The sequence below is a fragment of the Pterocles gutturalis genome, unplaced genomic scaffold (genome assembly GCF_000699245.1).
Source record: "Pterocles gutturalis isolate BGI_N339 unplaced genomic scaffold, ASM69924v1 scaffold806, whole genome shotgun sequence".
NCBI classification, from domain to species: domain Eukaryota; kingdom Metazoa; phylum Chordata; class Aves; order Pterocliformes; family Pteroclidae; genus Pterocles; species Pterocles gutturalis.
Window position 1 is genome coordinate 37,534 of NW_010099873.1, and position 14,413 is coordinate 51,946.

At 50.8% G+C, this 14,413-nt stretch overlaps 1 protein-coding gene across 1 annotated transcript in view; it reads right to left on the reverse strand.

Annotated features, from left to right (window-relative positions):
- The window catches only part of LOC104464649 (DIS3-like exonuclease 2), a gene marked incomplete at its 5' end in the record, with an annotated part of 64,743 nt that overhangs the window by 36,440 nt on the left and 13,890 nt on the right, over positions 1-14,413 (reverse strand). The window contains one exon of the mRNA XM_010077421.1: positions 1,143-1,222. Coding sequence (XP_010075723.1) covers positions 1,143-1,222 — 80 coding nt within the window. The remainder of the gene's footprint in view (positions 1-1,142; positions 1,223-14,413) is intronic.

Below are 14,413 nucleotides of genomic sequence, written 5' to 3' on the forward strand. Positions count from 1 at the left end.
GATTTTATGCTTTTGCGCTGAACAGCACGTTTCCCAGTTCGCTCGGTGGTACCAGCTCCCTGCATCCATGCCTCCAGGGCTGGGATAGTTGGGATGGAAATGTGTACCATGTGCTAATCACCCATCCACAGGTGGGAAGGATTCTCCCAGAAATTATCTCATCTCCCTTCTTGTTTCAACACTGAGAATTCTCCGCTTAGAACACGGTAGGTGCTGTCTGTGGATGTCCCGCGTCCTTGTCAGGACTCTTCTAGTCAGCCTTTCAGAGCGGATCTAATTACAAGCTGTTCCATTGATTGACAATTTCATATACCCTCCTTTTTTAGGTTAACCTTCAATAACTGGCAAGAAGCAGAACTATATGGGTGGAGGTAGCAGGCTATGGATTTATGACACGCTGGTATTCAGGCAAAGTAACCTGGCACGAACACAGAAATATCCTGAACTGTGCTGCTGCTGCTACTGTCAATTTGATAATGAGAATGTGATTTGAAATAAAAACATCTTGGGTGCCAATTCACTACAGCAGCTAGTAAAAATAGGCAGAATACCTAGAAATTGAGGACTCTGTGCTCCGAACACATCCAAAGCGTGAATATCATAAGGTACCTTATGAAAACAGAGTGCGTGGCTGCACTGGGGCTATAGGACCACAAGTGAAAGGCCACTCTGTGAACCCACGCAGGAGCTTGAGCAGAGAGAAGGGGATGCTGCATCTCTCTGTATCTGAGCCCAAGGGAGGGCTGCCCCTCTTTGGGGCTTGTGCAGCCTTGGATGCTTTTACCCCATGCCATGCTCCCACAGTCACCCCAGCACAAAACAGTTCAGCGTCTGAGCTGCAAACACCCCTGGGCAAAGCCTGGCTGAGTTCTGCCAGAGCCTGTGGTACCCAAGAGATGGCCTTTGAGCCAAATAAAATCAGCTTTTAAATGCTGGAGAAGAAAGGGGGCTGCAGGGCCTCGTGCATTTTAAAGGATCCAGCCTTTACAGGAGCTGTTCCCAGTTTCAGGTCAAGCCTGAAGCCTGCTTTAATCTACTTTTAAGTGGTACAAGCAGTTGTGATCCCTCTGCCAGAAGGCAGGGCAGTTTCCTTTCAATGCACCTTCCCTTATCTGCTGCCTGCGATCTCCTGCGGGACTTACTTGTTGCTGTCCCGGTACTGATAGATATAACAGCCTTGAGGCATCCCGCTCTCCTGGTCCAAGGTAAACGCCAGCTTCAGCTGCGGAGAGGACAGGGGGTGGGGGAGAACGAGAAGAGAGAGAGAAGAAAAAAAAAAAAAAAAGCAACATTTTAGGCTCTCAGTCATCACAGCAACTTCAAGCGAGGCTTGTGGGAGAAAGCTTAACTCACCGAGCCTGACACGCAAACACCGTGGCCTGGAACATACCGCGGGGTTCCAAACCTCAGGGAAAAGTCACATGCGTTGCAGAAACCTCTCTCTTTTTCCACCCTTTGTTACTATAAAGTGTTTGTGGTTCTTCTGAAATGCATGGGTCATAATGGTTCACCCCTCCAAACCCACCCACACACACCACCCTTCACCAAAGCGATTGCGGTTCCCCTCAGACACTAAAGAAATGAGTCTTCTCCATCGGCAGCTGTAGTTCCCACGAGTCTTTCTCTGAAAACTTTCCCGGCTCCATCTCGTTCCTCCAGTGCATTAGAACAGAGGAGAAACCACAGAGGGAAAGGTGACAGATTTTTCCTTCTGTGCAGAGTTATTAAAGAGCTGTTAGAAGGGTTTGCAGTTTGGATCCGCGTCCGGCAGGAGGCTATGATGGGACCTGGAAGCCGCTTTTCTTTGCAGCTCCAAGAAGGCGTTCGGCAAGGGCTTTCAGATTTCAAACACGGCTCATTTTATTTAAGGGGGAAAAATTAATCCTCTTTCAACAAGCAACAGAATGGCTCTGCGGGGAGAATTTTTTTTTTTGCTGAAAATGTCTCCAGTGATTTTATATGCTGAACTGCCTAGAAAACAGCACGGGGCTGAGCCCCGCAACAGGGTGTGTATCCGAGCAGCTCCTCTTTCCCCAGGGGAAGGCTGCTGGGACCCAGACCAGTGTCCCACCAGCTCCCACAGCCACGAGGTGCAGCCTCTGGGCTCTGCAAAAGGGCTGCAGACCCCGACCAGGAGCCAGCAGGCTGGGTAAGAGGGGCAGCATCCTTCAGAGGAGGTAGCTGCGGTCTTCATGCACTGGGCGCTTTAGTTTTTGGGGGTCACAGAGACTATTAACAGCAGGGCTGTTACCACTGATGGATCATGCAAGACTCTTGAAATGGTCTGGGAAGACCACTGAAATGGCTAAAAGTTGAAGGAGGTTTGTTATCACAAGCCTGACTTTTTTAAACAGGGAAAGGAGGAGACAGCAGCGTTGAGCCGCTCCATTTGATCACAGACTCCTCTCCTCTGGGCTCCAAGGAAATTGCTAACTCAAATTAACAGCTTATTCAGGAATAAACACAGAATTAAAACATCCTTCTCCCATAGGCTGTTAAGAAACTTGGTGTGCTGAATCACTAGATGGTGCACCGATTTTCCCTTCCCTAAAGGGTAGCGAAGTCATACGCTGTGCTCTCATTGACCCAAATAAAACTGCATACTGTGAAATCATCAAAAAATTCACCATCTGGGATACCAACTTAAGAACCAAGTACCAGGCTGAGGCCAAATCCAGCTGATCTCCCTTGACTTCTGCGCCCCTAACTCTGCAAACCCTTCTCAAATACACGCTCCTGCAACAGCACTTACCACGTGTCGGTGCTTTGCGTGTGGCCGTGACACATATCACGATTCACGCCACTGTCCAGACAGCAACCTTGTACGCTCTCCACAACTCCCCTTCCTGCAAGCTTGGATCTGACTCCAGCTTATCAGATGACTCAGATCCATTTTGGAGACGGGTGTCTCAGGCAGGACCAGCAGGGCCGGCTGAGATCCACAAAGCCGGGCTGTGGCCCCAGTCTCTCCAGATGCTCTGATGGCATATGGCAGCTACCCCACGGGAGCAGGAGGTCAGCAAGAACCAAGCAACCTCCCCAGGGGAGACAAGCGGTCACCTTGCTGGCCATGTGTGGTCCATAACCAGTCCTCCCAAGCGAGCTGCCATGGTTTGGGGAACTGAAGGAGGAAGTGGGAAATGCCCAAAACCATTTTTTCAGGCCAGGTTTTCCACGGTTTTCCTGCTAGAATCCCACCTCTGAGGCAAAAGGGAGAGCAGTTATCTCGGGCACAGCTCCACCTGGTCCTATGCTATGAGGAACGGGCGCTGCACAGCGGAATTGCTAGAGAAGAAACAAAAGAAAGTGCGAAATCGGACAAAAGTGGGGCTTTGGCCACTTTCAGCAATAATTCTGATCAGGACAAACTCAGGAGTGCCTGTGCCTCTTGTTTGCAGCTCTCAGCTAAGCGGGCGTTGGGCTTGCAGTGACTGAGCATCTCTGTCACAGCTCACCTGGGCTGCGGGCCCCCGGCTCCTCCCGGGGCCAGAGCCAGCTCTGCACCAGGAGACAAGTCCAAGGGAAGGGAAGGAAGGAAAAGGGCTGGGAAGGAAAACAGACTTGTTTGGACAGGCAGCCAGGAAAAGCTGTGGGGCCATCAGGTATGGGAGGGTGACCTTTCCACTATCTGGGGGGACAGGGTCCCATGGAACCCGCCTACCCAAAAAGGAACGATCATAGTTCCCAAAGATAAGGGGTTTTCAACTTTTTGTTATTTTAACCCTTCTTTGTCTGCTCATGGTATTCCAGACAAATACAACACACCCTGCTTGGCAGGCTCAGCCACCCTGCTACCCGCCAGTGCCAGCTAGCCCAGCGTAACGGGGACTATGCATGGCTTGGCCATCCAAGGCAATGCTGTCGGGCAAGATGACGATGCTGTCACCTGCAGTGACAAGAAGACTCGACTCAGAGAAATGTCAGGGTCAGCCTGTCACACGGAGACACATGTCACTAAAGGTCTGTCCCAGAAACCATAGCTCAAGGCAGCTGTGCTGTCGCTGATGCACAAACCCCGGCTCTTCTGCAAATCTGCCCTGCTGATGGGCCATCGTGGCCAGCCAGGAGGGGGAAGAGGGGACCTGTGATTCTCACCCAGGCCACAGTCCTTACAAACCCCAAATGAACAGTCAAGCTCTGGCTGTGCAGCCCATCGGGAACCCTTTGCTGATCTGGTGGCGTTTGGTCTCTGCAGGGAGCACAGAGCCCCTACGCAAAACTCGTTACAGGGCAGAAAGAACTACTAAGCTTGGAAGAGCTGTCCACATCCACCAGAGACCATGCCGCTGGGTCCCCAGGAGGCCGAGCGCTCCACTGACCATCCTCAGACACGTGCTCATTTCTGCATGGCCACATGCAGCCGCAAAGCCACGTACGCTGCCCGGCACCTCGGTGCTTTGGAAGGTCTGCTCCACGGATGCTACAGCTCATCTATGAGGCACTTGCTGCAAAAGATCTCCGAGGACAAAACTCAAGCGTCTTTTCCCAGCTCTCTGCAGACCTTTTGCCTTCCGTCACCAAGCCATCACAAAACCTCTCCTTCTGAAATAAAGAAGGTTTGCAGGGCAAGGCTGAGGGGAGGAGAGATGTCAGGAGCTGATGGACCACTTTATTGTTCCTTCTATCTGACTTCTGCTACAACAATGTCACGGGACATCCAGAGCCTCCCAGATACACCAAGCCCTACAAAACACACGAGCTTTTGCAATCCTTCCTCTGGCAGGGCTTTAACTCTTAACCAATTCCACAGCATTGCTGCACCACCGCCTGCTGCTTTGAAGCTCCTTTTTTTGTGTGTCAATGCTGCTTGTCAGAACGCAAAGGCTTGCCGTAAAGCCAGCAAACAAACTAATATCAAGACAAAGGAAAGGGCACTGGTCTCCAAAATACCAGATTGTGTGCCTGCAGGGGCAACGGGAGACTGGGGTTTCTTACAGAAGTGAAAGCACAGGGTGACCCCATCACAAGGAAGGCTCATCAGATCAAGGGATCTTCAGCGTGAAACATATGAGATCATTTCATTTTACAAGACACTGCTGGGCTTCACCGGGAGAGGAAATTTCCCAGCGCAGCGCTGTGGTGCGATTTGCCTTGCGCTGCCCCCGTCGGCAGCGTAGCCCTGGAGCTCACATGCTAATAAAGATCCCTTTCCACTTCAGTAGCTTTGCACAGAAAGAAACGCTCGGCATGGTGCGTGCGTGAACTCAATGGGAAAGGGAGCTGGAACGTAGCCATGCCCAGAACAGAGTGCTGCCTACCGGGCGAGCCCCATCAATAATTGAGATGTCAGAGGAGCCGGGAGGTGTGTGAATAAGAGCTGTCAAAAGGAGTAATTGGGATCTGTGAGGATCCAGTGATGGATAGGCTCGCTCGCCACCAGACACAACTGCAATACACCCAGAGAGAAGAGGAGCAGGGCGCTGAAATTCAATGGGGCTGGGGCAGGCTCTTTGGTGGGCAGGATGTCATTGCCTGCGTGCAGGAGGGCATCACACCCGAGGTACCAGGCAGGTGTGGGCATGCTGTCTGGTGGCTGGAGGGAGAGAATGCACTTACAGCACGTGGACGATACCTGGTAATTTTGGTGGTGCATACCAGAGGCTTGAAGTGAAGGTAATGCCATCTCCTTGAGGAAAGTCATCTCCCGCCCACAGCAGTCACTGGGCACAGAGGGCTGTGTGCACCTAACACTTGTCTGTGCAACGCCTCCACTCCCCAGATGGGTAACACCCTCCCCCTCTCTATTCCTACATCCTTAAATCCAACAGAAGATGCATTTGGCTGGCAGTGGGATGCCTCCTTGCTCCTCCTTGTTCCTCCATCCACCAGACACCAACATGTTTCATCTGCACCCAGGGGCTCCCATGCACTCCCGACACCGAACCACCACATGGCCATGGACAGACATGAGGCACCAGCGAAAGCAGAAGGGCTCAGGGCAGCTTCCCTGCACCCACAGCTCTGTGCTGCCTGATCCCTGAAGGGACCCAACACCTCGCTCCGTGCAGGGGGTGGAGGGGAAGCTGCCTACATCTTGGGGCTTCCTCCACCAAGGCCAGAAAGAGGCGTTCAGAAAGGGGGAGCGGTGCTTAACGCTCTCGTGGAGCTCCAGGCTTGCCAGAGCTTCAGTGCAGCCAACAGCCGTCCTCATTTTAAAGGAGGTTTCAGACCTGCAGCAATTAGGGGCTCAGCCATGTGATAAAGCCTGGTGGCTCCAACAAGGAGAGAGTGCAGGGAGCCTGCTGAAATGCTGCCAGTACCTACATTGACTTGACTGGGCGAATTCTGCATGCCCCTTGAATAAATGGTTTGGCTTGGATGCCCCTGTTCCCAGCCTTGGCTCCGAGCAGCAAACCTCTGTCATTAGATGAAAAATTTTCTCTACACATGCACTGTATCAGAGAGGTATTATCGGTTCAACCGAGTAACCAGGTCAAAGATTTCAGACATCCCAATTCTGGGGCAATGTAAGGTCATGCTTCAGCCAGCCTTGGTTATAACTGCTCAAGGTAATTTCACCGATGTGGTGGGGTATTCAAGCAGAAAGAGTTCATCCAGGGCAAGGAGGAGAGGCAGAACACAGACTCCAAGGCAAAAACCAGGAGGCTGGATCAAAAGATTACACAGAGAACAGTCTCCTGAAAGCCAGGGGTTCTTTTCTGCCCTTGGCACTCATTCAATTTTAACCCCATTTGCGTGGAAGTCCAAAAAGACTGGTATCAGCTCCCTCTCGGAATAAAGTCTCCCCTCTCCAGCAAGCTCTAGAAAGCTTTTTAAGAATAAACTTAGTCATCAAGTAGGTTTTTATGCCCCGCCCAAACTTTGGTTTTGACCCGAAAAAAAAAACCAGCCCTGAAGTCCTGACACTCACTTTTAAAACCACAAAAACCGAGCCGTGCTCCAGTAACGTAATCACAGAGTTTTCTGGCACCTCGTCCCTTAAAAATACATCCATCTGCCTCCACGCAGGCCATCAAACTCAATCTTGTTCACAATGGATTTCCCAATTCCTGCGTGCTGGAAGGACTGCAGCGGTGCTGGCTGTGCCGGCTGGACGAGCCCATACAGGAGCGCAGCCTGCAAACCTCACAGCTGTGTTTTCACTTAAAGAAGGCGCTCTTGAGACCAAAGCACTTCTTCCACAAGCTTTTCTCTTTGCTCTGCCGTTCAAAACTGCTGGAGAAAGACCTTGGGTAGGGGCTAAAGAACATGGGGTAAGGACAGAATGGGGGTAATAAAGGAGAGACCAAAAGTCCTGCAGAAGAAAAAGAGGAAAGACAAGGAAACTTGGTACCAGCTCAATTAGTTACCTGTCACATTGGGTTGGGGTGGTCCTTCTCTTTTGGCTTTGCACGCAGCAAATGTTTCGCCAATCTCAGCACCTGGCTATGAGACTGCTGCTGCTACTGGTTGCAAGTCCTGAACTGCCCCTAAACTGGTCCTGTCTCACCCATCGCCTCCTCAGTGAGACCCCTTCTCTCCATCCCCAAATGCACATTTTCCAGGGGAAGGTGTAAATTCTCTAGGAGGCTCCCGAAGCCATCCCTGCTGCCCTGTGTCCTCAGCAGGGCCAATCTCCAGGAGACAGACAAGCAGAGAGCTAAAATCGGCTGTCCCATAAGCTTGATCCTCAGGGAAAGGGTGCTCTGAAGGGGACATCACCAGCAGCTGCTCTTCCCATCCCACTGTCACCACTCCTGAGACATCTCGACCCCTAAACTGAAAAGCAGAGCAGGCACAGGAAGGAATCAGCAACAATCGTGCTGGGTGCCCAGTGTGATCCGCAGCCATCCAACCGGCACATCCTGGAGCTCCTGGGTGTGGGAGGATGATGCTGTGTTTGGCAGACCCCCTTGCCAGCCTTGCCCCCTTTCACAGGTCTGAAGAACAACTGCCTGCGAAGGGGCAGCAGAGCAAAGGGTGACTTATTTCTAGGGGTGAGACCTCCTCCCAATTCCTGCTTTCCTTTCCAGCCTTGAGGTCTCCTGGGCAGAAGGGTTCTCTCTTGCAACAGTACAACACATCATTTTGGGTTTTACCCATTCTGTACCACCCAAGCTGCCTCTCACGACACTAGCCAGCAAACTCCCTCTGTTAGCAGGCTACAAGATCCATACACGCGGCTAAAGGACAATGTCAACCTGAAATCCAATCCAGCTTAGGAAATGGAGCTGAAACTCACTTGGGGTACTACCCCAGCCTGAATCCTTCTGCCCGTTTCTATTTTACAATCCCATCGCTTGCTCACACGTTATTCCTCTCCTCTGCTGCTGCCTGCACTACACAACTGCACAAAATACATACAAAGCCAGGGAACCCCTGACATGGGAAGATGGAAGACAGCAGATAGCTTTTCCCGCTTCTTAAACTAAGCTCCTAGGCCAGAGGTTCCCAGGCTGGGACCCAAAGCCACAATAAGCAATTCCTAAATTACCCCACAGGCTGCAGCAGCTCTTGCTCTCCAACCATCTCCCTCTGGGATGCAGAGAGGACCCTGGGGTCTTCCCATCATGGGAGTGGAGTCACCAACACATGTTCCCTAGCAAGGGCTGCTCTGTTGAAGTCTAGTGGCCCCCCAAAACCTCTGCTATAGGTGGTTGGGCAGCGCAGCAAAACCAGAAGGAAGCATGGCTGGATCCTCTGCAAAGATACGCAGATGCTGTCATCAAAATGGCAAGCTGGCATCATACCCCTGGCTTTTATTTCACAGCTGTAAGTCAAAGCTGAAGAGCCTTTCTGGAAAGACGGGGCAGGAGACAACTTTCACCACTTGGCAAAAAAATAAACGGCAAATGAGTTTATTTTTAAACATTCACACTTGCCTGCATCGGAGGTTTTAAACACAGTACGCAATCCGTGAAGAAGTGGATCCAGATTTATTTAGAAAGAAGAGCTGAATACTTCCGTTCACTTTATAATTTATAAACTGGATGAGCTCATTCTCTAGATGCATGATTAGGAAACCACAGGACTAAAATACAGATTATACAATTGCAAAGGGTTTACATTGGTGGATTAAAAATATCTTCTTCAGAAGCTAACGAATTGTGACACCGCACCACATGCTCTAGACCACTAGGGAACTGTCAATGAAGTTAAAAGTATTTGCTACACATACATCAATTTTAAAATAAAAGCAAAACATCCCTAGGAAATGCCACATAAAAAACTGTGACACTAACAAGATCCATGCCAAATTTCACTGCTTGGCCGTTTTATGGTACTCAGAGCCTGTCTCTCAGCCTCTTGTTAAAGCACTCCTGGCTCTTGGGCTTCTCCCAGCCCCGCCAGTGCTCTGAGAAAAGACAACTTCACTGATTTCATCTTGTGCAATAACAGAGCCTTCACAAGATGGGCTTAACCAACCTCAATAGAAACGAGAGGTTTGGGGCTGCAGAAAATTCTTGCATTTTGAAGACTGACGGTGACTTACAGGCTGTATGGGGCCATGCAGGAACAGGGAGGTCCTGCCCAGTCCCAGTGGCCTCTTCTCCACATGGGAGGTATGGAAATCCACTTGGCAAAGCAGGAATTTGGGAGAGGAGGATAATCGAGACTCTAGTACTCTAGTAAGAGGTTAAATTGCAATCAGGAATTTGAAACAACCCCAGAGACTCATGGACAGGCAGGACTGACCCTTCTCAAAGCCATGGGAGTTGCTGGCAAGTCAAATCTCCCTGTCCATGAAGAAGCTGATGGCTAGAGAGCAGCGCTTGGACACCACGTACCTTATCAGAGAGTGAAAATTCCCCAGGAGAGACCAGAGGCCAGGGGAGCAGCACAGGGACCTGTAACCGGTGTGAGCAGGAACAGGCAAGACCGGGATGTGCTGCACAAGAGAGATGGGAAACGCAGCTGCTGACACTGCACTGCCCAAGCCCATGGGCACCAGCAGCTGGTGCAGAGCCTGGAGAAGGGGAGTGTGACACCAGCATTACCCACCACCGACACCCGGGACTGAGAGAGACCCTGGGCTTCATAATCCCCGGCTCTTTGGAAAGCTCACTGTACAACAGAGGCTGGCAGAGCAGCTAACACGTCCACCACTCTGAAAATCCTGCAGCAAAAAGACCGATTGAGTGAGTTAAAGTAACCATGAAAAAAAGGAAAGATTTCTCCCTATTAACAAGGAGAAAAACTTTCAGCGTACGGCTGACGTAAAATTTCCCCTAAGCTGACAAGCGTCAGCAGCAGAACAGACGCTTCTGTGCAGCCACGTGCCTGCAGCCCGCCGGCCGGTCATACCCGGGACCCGAGGGACCGACACCAGCTTTGTCACAGGGTGGGCAGTATGGAAGTCCTTGTATATGACACTTTGATCAGATGAAGAAAAGCAAAGCTCACCATAAAGGGATCCCTAAGGCGTTCCTGTCCCAAAACGGTATGTGAGAGCCTGAAAGACTTCAGAAAAGCAACCGGTGTGTTCCACGCTCACTTTAGACGGAAAGTGACACAATCAAGTGGAAAACCGTCTCTAAACTCACTGCTCGGTATGTCATTATTAGAGGGTACTGGAGGTAACAGGTCATTATCCCCAGCTGCTGTTATTTCAGACAGTCATGCCTGAAAACAGGTCTCAACTTACTGACCCTAGGTTTAAGCAGACTGAAGTTTACCTTCACACTTGGTCCTGCTATTTTGCGAGAGCGGTCAGCAAAGAACAGCGTTGCAGAAGCCAGCGGCTCCCAAAGTGACGGCAGGTCCAGCCACCGGTGGATGCACAGCCCTGCTGAGGAACATTAATGCCACGAGGGAAACACGACACGTGGCTTGCAGGCAGTTTCTTTAATGGAAAACAGAGCAAGAACACCAGCAATGGTAAATATCTATTTGATGAAAGGTGAGGGGACAAAACACCCTTCACAAAGTGTCGAACGGTTTCTGAGAGCTGGCCCATCCTCAAGCCAGCGGCAGATCCCCAAGCAGCGGCGACCCGAAGGAGGACACGACACGACACTGTCTTCACATGGCTTGAGCCACAGGGAAAGACAAGGTAAGAGCTGTGGGAGCAGAGGTGTCTGTGCGTGTGGCAGGAGGAAAAATGGTTTGGTGTCTCTTATTGTACCTGGCTATTCCCCCCCCCCCCCTCCCAAGAGCCTCGGAGCATGCTGATACACATTTTACAAATCACCCTGTTTTGTGTCTTCCCGTAATGTGCCCAGTCTTTGTCGTTGCTGTTGGGAGGATACAAGTAGCCGCGGGCAGATCAAGCACAGCAAATCCTATTTGCTTAAGTTTGTTAATGCTAACTGCTTCCCCTGCTAAGCTACTAATGGAGCTGGGAGAACCCAGGAGCACAGATTAATTCAGCGCCCAGGTACTGCCTCATGCCTGGAGGGATTTCCGTAGAGCTGCACTAGAAGACAGACCAAAGCTTGTAATACCCTCCATACAAGAGATAAACCCATTAAAATATGAACAGCCCCTGTGCCGACATGATAAGAGCTCTGACAGGTAACGAGAGCGATCACAACAGGATTTCTAGGTTTAGTTATATCTGCAAGCCATTAAACTGGAGCTGGGACTATGATGAAGCAGAATGCCCTGATCGCACCACGCTGATCTCAGTTTGACAGCCACGCCGTTCTCCTCCATCCTTTGGGGCGCTGCTGGGAGACACCTGCAATCCCCAAGTCCAGCCCTAGCACTGCTGACTCGAGCTTTGCTCGTTCTCTGGGGACGATCTGGACCATCTCGCAGCTTGTTACAACCTGCCAGGACTGCAGGCAGCTGTGCCACGTCCTTGGCCAAACCTCCCCGCTCCCCGTTAGCGGCACAGGATGGGCAGGCACCTCCTGCCATACACACCCAGCCACTGCCTCCCTCAGAGCATCTTCTCCGCTCACCACACGCCCTAAACCACCACCCAGCATCCCGCCATGGCAGCGCCATCTCCCTCCTCCCCGGGCAGCAGCGGGCTGCGTGCCACGACCTCCTCTCCCTTACTTAACCAAACCTCATGGAGTGCCCGAGCACGGTTGCTCGGTGCACAAGATCCAAAGCTTTCCAAGGACATTCCCAGGGACGGCAAGAGCTGTCACCACTAGCACAGCCACCGCTGGCTCCAGGGGTCCCCCAGGGACAGGCTGGCTGTGGCTCGGCTGAATTCCTCTGGCAGCAACCTGCTCCTGCTTGCTCCTTCCTAGGGAACTCACAGCTCCTCTGTCACAGGGAAAGAAGGAAGCAGGAGTGGACAAGGGCCAGGCGACTTGTCCCAGTGAGCCCAGAGCCCGCTGGCAGCGGGACGGGCACCCTGCCCTGGGGCTAACTCACAGCCAGCCGTCTTCCTCCAGCTCCAGCACAGCCGGGGAAGCGATTTCTGCACGTAGACGCTTCGGAAAGGGCTCTGGCAAGGTTCACTCTGAACAGGTGCAGTGTAAAATGTAAAGTATTTTTGTAGGGCCAAGTTGATGTCAGAGCCTGCGACGCTGCTGCTGATCCCTGGGTTGAAACGTGGGGGTAGGACCAAGTGATCTTCCAGCGTTGCTGCACAGCAGGCTGGTTATATCCCTCTATTCCGCACTGCTGTTGAGCGTATGTAAGGGGCTCAACATGGTTTACGTTCAGTAGTTGTGGTTTCCAAGCAGTATTGCATTTCTTCAAAATGAAGATACATAATATTTTAAAACTATTTTTAAAACCAGTCACAAATCTGCAATCTTTTATGTCATTCCTCCTTCCTCCTATCAAACCCAAACCATAACACACAGTCCCAGAAGACCAGCAACCGCATGTGCGAGAACTCGGCTGCAAGAAACTTGTGTGTGTGTGTGTGTGTGTGTGTACACACAGAGGGGAAACCCAAAGCTGTAATTCAGTGAAATTGGTACAAGCTATGTTTAAGGTTTCAAAGACATCCGGGATGCAGTGCGCTGTTTAGAGTTGTGGGTACCAGCACGCCGTATGCGGAGAAGGAGAATCTAAGAGCTGAACCAAAGCACAAGGTATTTATTTAACAATCTGCCTCAGCAAGTGTAAGGAAATTAAAATGTTTCCTGCCCCTGGGAGTTGAACATACTAGCAACCTGATCGTGTATCATCCTAAAATCTCATCACTGCCTTCCCTTGCCGGGACTGACGCCATCCATTCCTAAAGTATGGCACAACACAACAGAATCTCTAATTCCCCTTTTTAACATACCCCTCCACAAGGCAGAGTCAGCTGGGGCAGGAAAGTCTTAAAAAAATCTTTAGAAATCATCCTGAAAAGACAAGTCTGCAAAGCACCGCTCCCTAGAAATGCCTGGCTTCTGCGGAGCGTGGCAGCTCTTGCAGAGCTCTCTGGTTTTTGCAGTAGTTTTGCATAAATCACATGTCCCAGTTTCCCAGCTTGACGGACCTGGGGCTTTGTTGGATTAACTTTGTCCGGTCAGTCCTGGAATTGGAGTTGTCCATACTAAAGCAGTAAGTTCTAAAGGCAGAAACCAACACCATATTTTACAGAGACAGTCAAGTTCTTAAAATTAGTTATTTATTCCAACAATATTAAAAGGAGGCACACCATTTTCTCCGTCATTTTTCCATTCGTAGTATTTTGTTTTGTTTTTTTAAACCCATGAGCCTAATCCTTAATTTCTCTATGGAAAAGCTGGAAGAAAAAGATCACAGGGATGAAGGATCAGCCTCCTAGAGCATCCACTGCGCTTGCTCACCCTTTGGAAAGGTTGCTGGGTTTGTTGTTGAGATTTCTTTCTTTTAAATACACTCTGAAAGTAAAGGAATTAATAAATATATCTCCAGGCATCCGTATTAGCTTGTCAAGGAGACCCAGACAATGCACAGGAGGCTAGAAAGGAGCCAGTAAATTCTAAGGGTGTAAGAACAGGAGAGGAGATTAAGCCTGGTGATTAAATTAGGCGACGCATGAATACATTCCAATGCACAACATCACTCAAGCACTGGACAAAACATATGGCAACAATGGAAAGCGCTGGCCCACGAGGTCACCTTTAATATGATTAGCCATGGACGCCTGAAAGGAGATCTCCCAAGTACCGGCGTGCTAACCCTCTTTTGTGCAGGGCAGAGAAGCACCCTCTGAAAGCCTTTGAGCTCGGGGAACCCCGCACAAACGGCTGCTGGGTGTTAAGGGATGTGCCCAAGTCCATTGAAAGTGGGACACACACACAAAAAAATGAGCCTTGAGGCCGGGCGAGTGTGTTGAGAGCAGCTTTTGTTCCCTGCTCACAGGGGACCAGCGGGAGCCATCCCCAGGATGTCCTGCCTGACAGCTGGGTCACCCCACGGGCTCCCCTGTTCCGCTTGGAATTTTCAACGCGGCTGGCCCGCATTCACCGGCACGGCTCAACTCTTTGAAGGGGGAGAAAGTGCCTCATCCATCACTGACACGAAGGGAGTTAATTCACTTCTTTACAACTGGAAAGGCTTTTGCTGTGAGCAGGAGGGAGTGCAG